Genomic DNA, 16,130 nt, shown 5'->3' on the forward strand with positions numbered 1-16,130 from the left:
TTAAAAAAACCGCAAGAATCTGATACAGAAACCTCTAAACTCTGGTTACAAATTACGCCGATAGACGGCACCGCATTCGGCATTACCATAAGTAAGCTATACATAGCGGGTAATGCAAGCAGCCCTCGTTGCATTTACATCAAAAGCTATTCAAAATGTGCAGCTTTCACACAACACACATGTCACAAACGAAGAATGAAATTGTCAGTGACTCTCTGTGGTCACCAGAAATCGACACACAAGCTTGACAAATAGTCTCCTCCAGCTCGTCGAGTGTGAAAGGATTGTTGCGGTAAACAATGTCTTTTAGTGTGCCCCACAGAAAGTAGTCGCAGGGTGTGAGGTCGGGTGAATACGGATGCTATATAGTTACGGTAATGCCGCCTGCGGCACTATCTATCGGCACAATTTGTAATTAAATTTGGAGGTTTCTGAATCAGATTCTTACGGTTCTTTTAATAAACATACCACTGGTTTCATGCTATTTCTATCTATCCGTTTCCGAGTTATTCATTTTCAAAGTTAGGGGGTTTATTCGTGAAAAGCCCAGTACATGGATATACTCAATTGTAACATGGAATCTATGCTTGGGGGGGGGGGGGAGTGCATACTATATTAACATAAATAAATTAGATAATATATATTATATAATTATATAATACATATTGTAATCAGATCAGCAATAAAAAATAACCCAACTAATCAAAACAAAACTGAGCGCCACGCTTTATCTCTAAGACAAAACTATATATACAATAACGAGATTTGTAATAACAAATGAAGAATGGTTGCTAAAGAATCGAAATAGGTCATCAACTAGATTAAGAATTGAATATCAAGTACTAAAAACGAATAAAACATTATTCATAAAAAGTGTTTTAGTTACACTGCTCCAGAAATATTGAATCAATATCAAGCTACTATTCATACTAATACGAGATTAAATTACGATATTTTTTGTTTCGCGAAGAGTATTGTTTCGATACACTAATACAGTGTTTCCCAAAGTGGGCGATGGAATGGTCCAAGGGGGCGATAGAACCTACTGATTTAACATTGGATCCTATGGGTTTACTTGAGTTGGGGGCGATGAGAGGAAAAAATTTCTGATGGAGGGGGCGATGGAACAAAAAGTTTGGGAGACTACGCACTAATACAATAAATATATTTTGCATTTAAATTTTTTTTTTTCTCTTTTATGATGCGCATGTTTCATTTTTGAAGATAGTGATATTTTTTTTCACAAAAATGTGTATTATTTTCAGAAATTTGTGTGATCAGAGATCACTAATCATCAGAGTTTGAAGAGATTATACTTAGAACCGAATATATAATTATTTTAATTTTCAATTTTTATGATAGGTTTTTGGGCGAGAGAGACATATAAAAATATTAAATTACTGTGCTTGTACACGCGTGCAAATCAATACAGTACATGATAATAGTATAGCATGACGGCTGCTTTGGCATTAATAGAAATTTAATATTATAAATTATTTTTGACCTTCTGGAAGGACAAGTAGTCCCTTGAAGGGGCATCGTGGCTGGACTCTCATCCTGAGGATCCAGGTTCGAACCCCGTTGACGGCACAATGGTGATTGGCTGAAGCTGGTTTTTCTGCGGTTTTCCAGCTTCGATGCACTAATGCGCGAGCGCGCGAGCCAGTCTCCCATTTGAAAAAGCCTCTCTCTGCAGAGAGCAGGCAGACCCACAACACGATATACAAATACAAATACAAATACAACGCCACAACAGGCAAAATGCCCAACGAGGTGGCTGATAAAAAGATGCCCATAAAAATATGGTTGTCATATGTTTCAAAAATACAGCAACCCAATTAAAAATGCAATTAACACAAATTACAAACAATATATACACATGATAAAATATTATACGATGCCCATAAAGATTACTTATGGTTGTCTTATTCTAAGAATGGATAGCTTCTCGATTTACCCCAACATGTTTATCGTATTTCTTTTTAAACGTGTCAATTGTGTTACAATTTACTACCTCCGGGGGTAAGCTATTCCATTTATTAACAACCCTATTGGAGAAAAATTCCCTGCGACACCATAACCTTGCATTGTCCCTCACCAATCGATACTGGTGTCCCCTTGTAAAAGCAGTCGATTGGCGGTGTACTAAAAGTTCATGGTCCATCCTATCCATCCCATTGAAAATTTTGAACACTTCGATCATATCTCCTCGACACCTGCGTTCATCCAATGTAAACATATTCAAAAAATGAAGTCTTTCTTCATAACTCAAGCCCTGTGTGCCAATAAGGACACGCGTAGCTCTTCTCTGCACCCCTTCAACCAAGTCTATGTCCCTCTGTAGGTATGGTCTCCAAAACCTTACAGCATACTCCAGTCCAGGACGAACTAAGCCTCGAAAAAGAGGAAGAATGACTTTAGGAGAACGCGAAGAGACCTTTTTGAAAATGAGACCAAGCATTCTATTCGATTTTTTGACAACCGCTGAACAATGTTCAGAAACGATACTGACATTACATTAAAAAAAAATTCTAGCATTTCCATCTTTACTTCAGAAAATGAAAGACAGATGGCAGCATGAACACAAAACAAGCGCAACTCTACAACATACATACGTTAGGGATACACTTTCACTCAGAACACATATTCCGACATGTGTCGATTCGTTAGAAATACCGAAGAGGAATGTGTACGAGGGGCGTGTACGGTAAAGTAGTAGTAGTCCCTTGAAGGTCACAAAGTGGTTGTTATGTATATGTCCATTTTTGTTTAGTTTTGTTTATTTATTGAGTATTTTTGTTTTGTCATCTGTCTTTCTTTTGTATTTTGTCCAAAAAAAACTTAACGGTTTCCAGTGTTAGCATCGCTAGGTCACGGAAATTGTTTTAAGATAGGAAAACAAATAACTTAAAAACAGCCGATAGGTGGCGCTGGTACGAGCGACTTCGGTGGAAATATGCAAATGAGACGGTTATAAGAACTTGCGCTCCTAATCCACAATCAATCCACCGTTGTTAACCATGTATGTGGACCTGCTGGTGGATTTGCGACTCGCTTGCAATGTGTTATCCCGTGGTGGTGGTGAGCACATACTGCTGTAATAAACGATTTGGAAACATTCTGTTCGTCGTTTGCCCTTCTTTTCTTTGACTTGTGTACGTCAGCGCCGCATATCGGCTGTATTTTTGTTATTTTTTTCCTGTCTTGAAAAAATTCCCGTGCCCTAGCGATGCTAACCCTGCAAACCGTTTTTTATTTAGGTTTTTTTTCCGGTTTTTATTCATTTTTAAAGTTTCTACGGACTTTTGCCCACCTTGCACAAATTCAAACAAAAAGGCCACAACCGGCAAATTGCCCAACGAGGTGGCTGAAAAAAAATGCCCATAACAAATATAGATGCCAAATATGTATAACTAAAATACAGCAACCCAATATAAGAGCATATCTCTCGAAAATAATTAATAACATAATACACTGCCCATGAAAAAAATTATGGTTGGCTTAATCTAAATATGGATATAGCTGCTCGATTTATCCCACTATGTATCGTACTTCTTTTTAAACGTATCAATTGTGTTAGAATTCACGAGCCCCCCCCCTCCCCCCCGGAGGTAAACTATTCCATTTATTAACAACCCTATTGGAGAAAAATTCCCTGCGACACCACAACCTGGAGTCAGTGCCGTCTTAAGGCATGGGCCCACCCGGGCACGGCCGGGGGGCCTTACAAAAATGAGATCTGGTTGAGATTTTCGAGAATTTGCCTGGTAGGGCCTAAGAAAAATCATTTGGCCCGGGGGGGGGGCCCATGATGCTCTTAAAACGACCCTGCCTTGAGTTGTCCGTTATTGAACGATACTAGTGTTCTTTTGTCGAAGTAGTTGATTGACGATGTATTAATAACTCATGGTCCATCCTATCCATCCTGTTGAAAATTTTAAACACTTCGATCATATCCCCCGACATTTGCGTTCGTCCAATTTAATCATATTCAAGATATAAAGTGTCTCTTCATAGATCAAATCTTGTGTACAAACAAAAGCAGGCTTAGCTTTTCTTTGTAAACCCTCCTCCACACCAAGTCTATGTCACTGTGTAGGTATGGTCTAAGATAAGCTAAGCCTCGGAAAAGCGAAAGAATGACTTCAGCAGAAGAGATCTTGTTGAGAATGAAACTGAGCATTCTATTAGAATAGTAATACCATTCGACTCGTAAACGAAACGTGGGTTGTTTGAACTAAAGTGAGCTACCATGCACTCATCAACACTGGAGGTCATATTCCATTAATTAATTAGCCCATGCTGCAATCATATTCAAGTTCATCTGAAGCATCTTCCTATATATCTTAGATTCCCTTCTATCTCCATTATCTCTTCACGTCACCCGCGAGTTTATTTTCTATCCCGTCGATACCCTGATCGAGTTTATCGATAAAAAGTGAGAAAAGTGTGAGCCCAAGGACACTTCCGTCAGGGACTCCACTTTTCACACCTGTTCAATCAGAAAATTCTCCGTTCACCATAACCCGTTGTGAACAATCTGTCAAACGCGATTCTATCCAATTCACCAAGTTGCCCCTTCCCCCAATCCCTGTCTGGTGTAAACGTTTCGAGAGTATACCATGTTGGACCCAATCGAATGGCTTCTGGAAATCAAGGTAAACAACAACATCGATGTTTTCGCCGTCATTTAAATGCTTTGACTTGGGGGGGGGGGACCAGTTTCGTTTAGTTAGGAATAATTCCAGGTTGTGTTCTGTCGCAGAGAGTTTTTTTTCCTTACAGGGTTGTAAATGCATGGAATAACTTATCTTCTGACGTGAATTCCCCCGTGATGGACACCTTCAATGGGAAATATTTAAATGTATGACAACCATACTTCTATGGGCAGAGAATTTTTAGTTTTGCTTACTTTTTTCTGACTTATTAATACCGGGTAGCCGTATTCAGGCTATAACAACCATATTTTTATCTAGGACTGTAATAAGGGCATGGCCCCCACAAGGGGTGGGCTGGCAAGGCTCCAGCCCTGGGGCCCGGAACGATTTTCATTATTCTTTGTTTTTTCACGCTGTAAATACATCATAAGAGGGCCCGTGAAAGTCTGGTCCGGGGGCCCGCAAAAGATCCCAGCCTAGGGCCCTACTCCATGATGTGGGAGCCATGAATAAGGGCTGATTCATGAAGCGCCAAAGTCGGTACCAGCTAACAGAACTGCGATGTTTGTCATGTTCTTTCCTGACAATTTCCACTTGATGTTAAGCACTTGCTGTCATTTCCGTTCAGTGCTTCCGTGTGCCAATATACATGTTTTCTTTCAGGTGGCAAAGGAGCTGAAGCGAGTGATTGGCAACCGAGATCCCACGGGTCCATCTGCGGATGGATTGGTAGGGATGGAGTGCGGTGTTGGCATGGACGGGCGCGGGCTGCCGGAGGGGGACGGACGTTTGGTTCCGTTCTGCTGCTCCTTTGAGCGATGAGTGGCGGACGGGGGTGTTCTCTCGTGGACTAGGGGAGCCGAGTGCCTCGGAATGTTTTTGCTGGGTCGGAGATCTGGCGGGCGGTCCACCTGTACTCCTTCTTGACCATCGGAGGAGCTTCCCGGAGTGTGGCTGCTTGGAATGGAGTGGGGTCTCGGCGGGACGGACCCGGTGGCTTGCGAGTCGGGGGATGTTCGCCGGGCCCGGATGTCAGGAGAGTTCTTCCAGCATGGCCCAGCCGCTAGGTAATCCGCTTATATCCCGCAAGGGACAGAGCGGGGGCCATGTTTGGTGTTATGGTACCAGCTAACGCCATTGCCCTGACAGAACTGATTTATAGCTATTGGCTGCGGTGGTATTTCGAAGTTTTAGTTAAAAAGTATCGGAGCAGTGACGACACGTGCCTGATCCGGGACCACGCCATTGAGCCAAGGCGGAAAAAGCAACTTCAAAGGGATGAGACAGCATTTACAAGAAAGAGAAAGATAGTAAGATAGTATTGTAAATCCTTTTTATACAATACTGCTATTTTACATTACTATTTGCTGGTAGGCGTCCCAATTTACGACAACAATTCTTTGTTCTGAAGATGATACTAACCTCGTAGCCACTCTCATCCGTTATAGTCACACGAAGGTTCTAACAACTGACTGATACGAAGATGAATTGAAAAAAGAAAATTCGACTGCGTCTGCGGGGAATCGAACCCACGTCCTCTCATATGCTGGGTGAGCACGCTAGACCACTACGCTGCAAAAGTAACCAATCTCTCTCCCCCTTTAGGGCAGATGCGTACGCAGGGGGAAGGGTGCTCAGGGGACCTGTGCCCCCCCCCAAGCCGACCAAAAATGAGAAAAAAATACAATAATTGCAGGGGGAGGGGGAAATTGAAATATCGAAAGAAAATACTCTTTATATTACTCTAAATACTTTGAATACTCTATATTAACCAATTTCTGTTAATTTTAATGCTTTTTGGAGGATGGTAACTCAAAATTTCTCTGGAAGAAAATTTTTGTGTCCCCTTCTTAAGCCGTTTGTGCTCCCTCCTATTGCCATGGACAGTTTACTACCGAATGCCGGAAGTGTGCAAGTGTACCTCAGGCCGGGATTACACTGTAAAAGTTTTGTAAAAGCTCTTTGATAAAACTCGAAAAATTCAACCAATAAGATCACCGGTTGCATTTGCGCGAATGTAACCGATGCGCTTATTGGTTGAATTTTTCCAGTTTTATAAAAGATCTTTTATCAAAATTTTATAGTGTAATCCCGGATTAACAATCTAAGTGAGTATCTAATTTTGTGATTTTTGCGCCAGAATTTTTTCGTGTTGCCATCTACTTTCCAAGCTATGAGTAAAGTGAAATGATTGAATATTTGTAACGTTGTAGGACTGATGCTCTCCGTGGCGAGACTTCTTAACAGGAAGAACGGCTCGCATTCGCTCTTCGAAGTTGAGAATCACGGGAAACCATCTTCAGTCGACCACTAACTGGGCCATCGTGGGGGTTCGAACCTGGATCCTCGTGACGAAAGTCCAGCAGGATCCCCACACGACCGCACGGTGGCAGGGGGATCAAGAATTTTCACCTCCGACATTTCGCCCTTGGTATGTTTCACCCTCGGTACATTTCGTCTCCGGAAATTTCGCCGCTGGCTGCATGAGTGACCTAGTGAGTGATCGATCGATGAGTAAGTGTGAGTGACTGTATGGTTGAGTAAATGATCATATGAATGATCAAGTGAGTGACTATGAGGGGGACCAAGTGCCTGATCGTATGAGTAATGGTATTAGTGATTAAGTCGGTGACCACATGAGTTACCAAGTGCGCGACCGTATGAGTGACTGAATAAATGATCAAGTTGATGACCGTATGAGTGACCACATTCACTTGGTCTACGGTCATATACTATCATTCACTCATACGGTCATATACTATCATTCACTCATACGGTCACTCACCCACTCACTTGTTGACTCATACGGTCAATCACCCACTCACTTGGTCAGAAGCCTACAGTTATTCAATCACTCATACGGTCACTCAGCTCTCACTTGGTGACTCATACAGTCACTTACTTAGTCCCTCACCCATTCACTTCATCACTCATCTCGGTCAAGGCATGTGAATGACGAAACGTGACAGGGGCGGAAAGTCGGAGGCGAAATTTCCGTAAACCCAGTGGCAGCGCCATCTACTGGGTGACTGTAATTACGTGTGATAATGTACAGGGGGCCATTCAAGTATTACGTAAGCAGATTTTCAGCCATTTTTGACCCCTTGTCAGCAAAAGTCAGCAAAACACTGACACCCACTTCCCCCTTGTCAGCAAAATTTCGTCAGCAGCTTAGAATATTTCATATCTTCAAAAAGGGGTGGTTGATGACGTAAGCAACCTTCAAACCCCCCTCCCCCCCCCCTGTCATCAAAAGTCAGCAAATCCGAACCTCCCCCCACCCCCTCGATGCTGACGTAATACTTGAATGACCCCCACAGTAATTATAGGACTGTTCTAAATCCGGTGAATGATCAACCACTTCAACGAAGATGTCTTCCACGAAGAAGAAGAGGTCTTCGCGACATTTTTTTTTTTTGTTATTCATAATCATCGTTCACGGACAGACACAAAAGAGGCCGTTTAATCACTTCAAGGAAAGACGTGCCTGCAATTGCTGATTTCCAACGAACGGCTTCGATTCCCAGCGAGAGAGAGAGAAGATGTGACCGTGAAAAAATAAATGATGGTCAGCGCTAGTTTTCTTTTTCTCCATTCTTTCCATTGTGTGGATTCATAATGGCGGACATTTATTTCAAACAAGGTTCGATTATGTAAACGATTCGAAAATAAAATTATTTCACAGACCTATTTTTGCAGCATCCGAGGCACATCCACTTGGTTGGGTCGCCCGCGCAGAGTCCGACCCTGCAGGACTTGCATACTTTCCTCTTGCACTCGGGACACTTCCTACCCCTGTTGGTGAAGCGCCCGAACTTGAGCCAACAGCCATTGCACTGTTTTGTCAGGTCGAAAGCGTATCCGTTCGGCAGGCTGCTGCGTTTCAGGCTCCTCAGCTCGACCTTTAGGTGGCTGTTAGGAAAGTAAACACCGAGTTAGTTAGGAACTGATTGAAACAAAAACGTTGTACACATACAATGAGTTATTACACAGGTGTTTATGCATTTGTACGACCCATCTCGGAAGTCCCCTGTGAATCAAGTTTGGGTAGTGACACACATGGCCGTCTTAAAGCATCATGGGCTCCCGAGCCAAGAGATTTTTCTGAGACCCTTACCCGGATATTTCTCGAAAATTTCAACCAGTTCTCATTTTTGTGAGGCCCCTTTTCTCTTGAGGTGCCCGGGTGGGCCATATGCGTTAAGACAGCAATGGTGACACATAGCTCAAGAATCACTGTACGACCTATCTCGGAAGTTCCTGTGAATCAAGTTTAGGTCGTGACCCATTGTATCAGAACTTTGGTTCGTCAGTAAATATGCAGTATGCCAGGGGTGGCCAACAGCTGGCCCACGTGAAGTGATTTTGTGCGGCCAGGCGACAAGGTAAAAGTACCGTGAAAAAGTCAAGTTTGTGATCATCATTTTGAACTATCGGTTCCAACAACAGATTTCTTGATTAACAAACTGCTTACAAACTTCTTATTTCTAGTGACGAAATTAATTTAGTAACTAACTAATTAATTAATTCAATTAATAATGGAGTGTATTATACACCGAAGTTGCACCACTGATGCGGCCCGCGACGCTATAGCTGACCATTATGTTGACCACCCCTATAGTATACCATACTGGCATAATTTTGAAGCCATTTGTAAATGCTTTCGGAAATTAATTCCTGAGGCATCTACCACCAAAAATGGGAAAAATATAACTGCGATAAAAAGTGCCACTTTTTCATCTGGTGGTCAAAAATTGAACTATTTATTTTTATTAAATCTTTCTTTTCCCCCCATGATCCGCATATACCATACATACCAAGTTTCGTCAAAATATCTCCATCAGAAAATGGGCGTTACTTATGTCTAAGGCTGGTATTACACTATAAAACTTTGATAAAAATTATTTTATAAAACTTGAAAAATGTCATCAATAAACACATCTGTTACATTCGAGCGAACTTAATTGATCCGCCTATTGGTTGCATTTTTCAAGTTTTATAAACGAACTTTTATCAAACTTTTATAGTGTAATACCGGCCTAAGTAGTGTCATTTTATTTGTGTAAACACTCTGTATAGCATTTATTTCTCAAAGATTCATGGCAGCGGTTCTCAACCGGTGCTTCGTGTACACTTCCCAGGGACTCCGCGACCGTTCGAGAAAAATAAGACAAATTAGAGAATAAAAATAAGGCCTACGGGGCTCCGCCATAGAAATTATACACTAAAAAGGGTCAATAAAGGTTGAGAGCCGCTGCTGTTTTGGTTATTCACATGCTTGCACACTTTTTTGGTCGCTCACCGAACTAGTTCCTCACTCTCTGGGTCACTCTTTTAATCAGCCACGTGCTTACACATTGTTTTCGTCACTCAAATGTTTGCAAACTCTCTAGGTCAGGGGTTCTCAACCCGTGGTCTGTGGGCTTTTCCGCGAGGGGGGGGGGGCTCCGCGGCAGCTCCAGGACAATAAAATAAATCAGTAGATCCGATAAATGAATTTAAAAAGATGCCAACGGAATTGGGTTCCATCATACAACTTATTGAGTAAAAAGGGCTCTCCGCGAGTTAAAAAAAAACGTTGAGAACCACTGATTTTTCATGGCAAAAACATAACTAAGAATTTACCGTACAATCAACGACATTTCTATAAAATTTTAGCGGTTCGAAATAAACAACACGGGAATAAAAACAAATGGTTAATGATAAGCACTCACCTCATGCTGGTTCCACAAGCAGGGCCACCATCGGGCACAAAAGATATTTGCTCATAGGGAGAGAGAGAGAGAGAGATTCCGTGTGTTTACGATATACTTGACACAGTAAAGACTAAAAAAATAAACTAACAATAGAAAAAAAAAACTTTCTCCTAATGAAGGCAAAAACAATAAACGCGAAACGACCAGGGGCGTAACTGTACTTTTCCTCGTCGGTGTATGTAACCTACGCGCGCACACGCGAAACGAGTAGTAACGTTATTTACTCCATTGAGGAAACACCTATATTATTCTCTTTCTCTTAAGGGTTCGTAATTTTTCCACTTGACTCATCCTTATGGGCGAGCAGTAAGTAATACTTGGTAGTAGTAGTGGTGGTGGTGGTAGCGCCGGCCATCTTTAATGAGGATTTCTATTCAAACTGAATGTATGTATTGCAAAAAAATTTTCAGTAAAATTTCTGTCACGAACGGCAAAGAGCTCCTCGCCATTTCCTTGTCCCGTCAGTCAATATTTAAGAAAGTTATTTAAAAAAAAAAAGTGCGGGAGAGAGAAAAATTTAATGTAAGTGCGCGTTGTGGGCAGGTGCGTAAACGGTATTATCATCCGCCGTGAAGTGTTTTGACGGCGAGGCGCACCACTGAGAATGGTGGGAGGTCGTGTGTGCTTTTAGATTTCAGTACGAGAGAATTTGAAATTTTACGAATTGTTATAACTTTTAATTTGGTAACTTGTAGCCAGGGCGTTGGAAGTATTTCGAACTTGTGGGTGCCCGTGCTTTAAGTAGGAAATTTCTATTTCTGCATCTATTTAGAGGGTTGCTTGGACCCATGTCACAAATTACAGTGGGTGCCGAACACCCCACACACTCCCGGCTCCGATACCACTGCTTGTAGCCGCTGTGCGAGCGGTCGTGTCCTCGTAGTGACGGACTCGCATCGCCGAAACCGGCCATGACCCCCGCTCTGTCCCCCATAGGGGATGGTCACCCAGAGGGTTTGGGCATGGTGGAAGAGCGATGCAAACGTCCGGAGCACTAAGCACCTGAAAAACCAGACACACTCCCACGTTACTATTCCTATGGAAACTCTAACGTATAAAGAAAGAGCACCAGCGGGTAAGAAGACAAAAAGTTGAGGTTACATGGGCAGGTGCATACGCACGTCGCCAGCAGGCCACGAAGGCAAAAATTTGGACGATCTGTATCTAAAGTATGAGCATTAAATCTCAAGAACTGGCTTTCTTGTTCGCATGTTAGAAATAGACGGGGGGGGGGGCGCACGAGTGCAGTAGATTTCTCTTTCGTGATCAACCTTCATATTCTTCACCTTCACTTATTTTTCAAAATCGAAAGACACATTATAGGGGAGGAACAGGAGTATAGAAAAATAGAAGAAAAAAAAACTTCCTTTCATTGGGTTACAATGAAGCTTCGCAATGATGAGAAAAGAGGTAAAGAAAACAGGGAGAGCGGGAATGTATTTCTTCCGTTTCGTTGGGCCGAGATATCTCGTCCCTGATAGCCAAGTAAATTCTCTAATTGTGCGTGTTTTTTTTTTTTGAGAATTCCGATTTTCCCACCAGAACAGGGGGGGGGGTGCTTATGTGGAAGTCTGCAGACCTTTCGAGACGCCATGGAGATAGTGGGGCTGTGAGCATGAATCAGAAAATAATTGTTCATTGTTTTTATATTGCTATGTACTGAATGTTATTTTATGGAGAGGTCCTTTCTTTCAAACCGAGCACGACTCCAGTCTATCTACGGCAGCACCCGAGTGGCGTGTTGTTAGAGATGCTCATCTGCCACATTGAAGGTTGCTGTCACAGTGCCGGGTTTGAATCCGAGGAAGGATGTAGTTAAGGTATTTTCCCTAGCGAGCTTGACGCGACCACCAATAGGCAACTCCTTCATTTCCAACCATCTCAATAATAGCAGTACATTGCAATATAGCGGTATGACCAGAGTTGGTGTTTGGTAAAGTAAGTAGGTCTATCTCTATCACCATGGGCAATTTACTACCAATTCAATTGTGCGGGAAGTGTAAGTGTGTATATCTAACAGTCTGAGAGTGCATATGTAGTGTTGTCTGTGAATATTTTTTGTGTGCTGCCATCTATATTTCAAACTTTGAACGAAGTGTAGTGATTGAATATTTGCACCGTTGTGTAGTCCTGTTGTTCTATGTGGCGAGACTTTTTAAAGGGGAGATCGGCTCGCATTCGCACCTCGAAGTTGGGAATCACAGAAAACCAACTTCAGTCAACCACCACTGGTCCCTGTGGGATTTTAACCCGGGTTCTCGCGTTGCGAGTCGGTCACTCTGTTCATTTCACCACCACCGCGGCCATAATTATAGGAACAAAGGGTTCGTGGAACCCTTGATGTTAAGACCTCCCCCCCCCCTCCCACTCCATAAATGTGTATTAAATCAAGGGCTGGAAAGGGAAAATGGTGGCCCTTCACATCCTGCAGCAGGGATCCTAGGGTTGGAATCTTTGACGGCTCCCCAGTTTTTTACGGGCCTCTTCACAATGAATTTACAATATCAAAAAACAAAAAACGATAAGAATCATGTCGGGCCGAAGGTCTTGGGCCCTGTCAGATCCACTATTATTGGTGCCATGGGAAAAAATCTACTCTACTAATTTTTTTTTCCTATTTATTTCCTAAATGCTTACAGAGATATCAGTTCCTGAGACGTATATACTGACACTGGTACTTCAACTATGCGTGGTTCAAATTTGTTGCCAAAAGTCTGTACGTAAAAGGGGTTAATAAAAATAATTCAGGAGAGTGAATTCAGCTGTGTTCGGTTTGAGAGAAAAAAAACAAGGAACGGTTCCCCATTCTAGAATCTTCGGCTAGCCCCCAGACCATTTTTTTCACGGGGGGGGGGGGGCGCCTTAATGAATCGACTAATTTACTGTAAAAGACGAAAATTTGGTAAAAAAATCCTCCCAGGCTTGGCCAGTCAGCTTCCCCCCCCCCCCTCCGCGCATTGCGATTTCGGGATAAACAATACTGTAACGGAAGTGAATTGAACATTACATAAAGCAATGCTTCTCAAAGTGTAGTCGCGGCTCCTAGAAGTGTCACTAACCTTTATCATGGTCGTCGCTGGAAGCTGGTGGTATCGATTTGTGCCTGTTTGGTCTATGAAGCGGCTCCTTGTTAGTTTATTCTGGGCAGGCACAGGTATATGTTAAGGAAGAGCAAGGAAGTCGCGGGAGACGAGAGTTTGAGAACCACTGCCATAAAACATGGTCGCCACCTTGGCTTTTCGCTTGGGCAAACGTGGTACGTGTCCGTTGCCCCGAAATTGGCTGCTTTTTGTACAATAGACGTGGGATCCTCTTCCCTTCCCCCCTTCACCTCAGAAAAGCGAGCCCCTAAGTAAGAAAAATTCATATTTGCCCAGGGCTTGAACTTATGAGAAACAAGCCCTAATCCCCTCAAGGGTGGGTTTCAGTCATTAAGACTTTACGGCACACCAACCCCAGTCGTATCGCAATACAGAAATTTACTGTTACTGAACCAGTCATGCACCTCGTCCATATTCCTCTGCGGAACTTCTAACAAATTGCCCCCCCCCCCCGTCAGCAAAAGTCAACAAAACTCTGACCCCCTTGTCAGCAACATTTCGTTATCTCTGCCCCCCCCCACCTCCTATCACATATTGGCGGGATCAGAGACTGTACGTGGGGAGGGGACATAGGGGGAGGGGGGGGGGGCAACGATCAAAAATTCATTTTTTTTAATGCAAAAAAAATATTTAAAAAAAATCAAAATTTTGAAAGAAAATACCTTTATATGTTATTATAATAAATTTCTGTTAGTTCCAATGCTATTTGAAGGGTAAGAACTCATTTCTATTTAAGAAATTCATTGCGATCAAGCCATATAATGATAATAAAGCCTCTGCCCCTACATCAAATGTGGCCCGGGGATTATCTGATGTGGCCTGCCCCCTCAAATCTAATTTTGTAAAAATGAACTAAGCGGCACATTTACAGATCGCTTAGGTGACACAATTCCAGAGCATTTAGGCGGAACGTGGCACATTTTCAGAAAACTCAAGTAGGCCCGAGGCACATTTTGCAGATCACACAAGTAGGCCTGTTGCACATTCACAATCACTCAAGTTGCCCGCGACACAGTTCTAGAACAATTAAGCGATATTTGGCACATTTAGAGAGCACCCTTGAGTGACACCATTGCGGCTCTACATCACTGGGAATGTGCCAACCCCCCCCCCGGCACATTCCCAGATTACTTAAGTGATAAGCGGCATAATTACGGATCACTTGAATGATGCGTGGCACAGTTCGAGAGTACTTAAGTGTCCCAAACACATTTCTACATCACTTGAAGTATCCACAAAACATTTAGAGATCACTAAAGCGGCTCTCTTGGACTACGTCTACTTCTACCCACTACTTCTCTTTAAAATTTTTTGAGTGAAAGCCCTACGCATATCGATATATTATTATCTTACATAATCTCTAGGAAACTCTTTTGGTCTCTCTCGTGCTCACACACTACCTAGTTCACTCTTTTGGTCACTCACTGATCTAGTCGTACTCTATCGTTCTTTTGATGATTCACATGCTTACACTCTTTCTTGGTAAATCTTTTGGTTTTTCATTGACTTGGTCCCTCCTATGCTTACACACTCTTTAAGTCACACATTTGATCACTCACTGATCTTGTCCCTCACTCCCCATGTCACTCACGTGCTTGCACACTGTTTCGATCGCTTACACGCTAGCTCACTTTTTTTGATCGCTCACATGGCAGAACACTTATTTTTATCGCTTTCGGTCACTAATTGGCCTGGTCTTTCGTTCTCTAGGTCAATCTGAAAGTCAAAAATTTGACTAGCCATCCATGGGGATGGTTTCTTTCATCCGACTCACTGCTGGTAAACTGTTTTGTCATGCACGTACTTGCACAAATTCTAAGTCACTCTCCCCGTCACTCACATGATTGCAAACTTTCTTGTCCAATCTCTTTAGGCAAAGGCAAGTTTATGGTTTTACCACCTTTGACTTATATAAACATTTTGCTGCGTTTTCTCTCATTCTACTGATTTTCTTTACCTCTCATTCCTTAAATTTTCCACCCCTCCGTACTTGACGTCCTGGGCTATAGCCCGCTAAGTCCCCCCCCCCCCCGTAAATACGCTTTCGGGGGGGGGGACATGCTATGAAATATTAATTAATATACTATATAAGCGTCCCTCGCTTTACGCGATTAATTGCTTCCACAAAATGATCGCGTAAGACGAAATCGTGTAAAGTGAGTTGAATTTAACATGAGAAGGCTGGAGGGGATTATAAAAAATGGACCCAACTTTCAGCAGCAAAAGAGGTTTTTTTACTGAATTATTCAAACTCATGAATAAACTTCGTTAGTTCAGGCTATGCAGTATGAATAAAAATGCAATTGAATAAATTCAATTTATAATTTCAGCTTCTTTCATCACTACTTCTGATTGATTCCAGTGTGAATGTGGATGGTATCTTTTTTTTTGAAGAGCCTGATATGAATAGGCCGATAACAAGAACGTAGCGGGGGACTTTGAAGTCTGGTCCGAAATGTGAGGAAATTACCGAAAAAAGGGGGAAAGATGGCCAAATTTATTGTTCCATCGCTTTGGTCCCCCCCCCCCCCACGAACGAAATTTCTGGCTACGGCCTGGACGATAACTTTTTTATGAAAGTAGTCGAGATTCAGCTGACAAGCAGCATTCTTCGT

At 42.5% G+C, this 16,130-nt stretch overlaps 1 protein-coding gene across 1 annotated transcript in view; it reads right to left on the reverse strand.

Annotated features, from left to right (window-relative positions):
- LOC149079131 (uncharacterized) overlaps positions 1–10,439 on the reverse strand; it is a 115,778-nt gene extending 105,339 nt beyond the window's left edge. Inside the window, exons 1-2 of the mRNA XM_089240011.1 lie at positions 10,373–10,439; positions 8,346–8,570 (exon numbers count right to left, since the gene is read on the reverse strand). Of these exons, the coding sequence (XP_089096137.1) occupies positions 8,346–8,570; positions 10,373–10,377 (230 nt within the window). The 5' untranslated portion in view covers positions 10,378–10,439. The remainder of the gene's footprint in view (positions 1–8,345; positions 8,571–10,372) is intronic.
- Between the last annotated feature and the right edge of the window lie 5,691 nt (positions 10,440–16,130).

Source organism: Pholcus phalangioides, unplaced genomic scaffold (genome assembly GCF_987345545.1).
Source record: "Pholcus phalangioides strain wild (caught in Gottingen) unplaced genomic scaffold, Ppha-v1.0 ptg000012l_1, whole genome shotgun sequence".
In the NCBI taxonomy this organism is placed as follows: Eukaryota; Metazoa; Arthropoda; class Arachnida; order Araneae; family Pholcidae; genus Pholcus; species Pholcus phalangioides.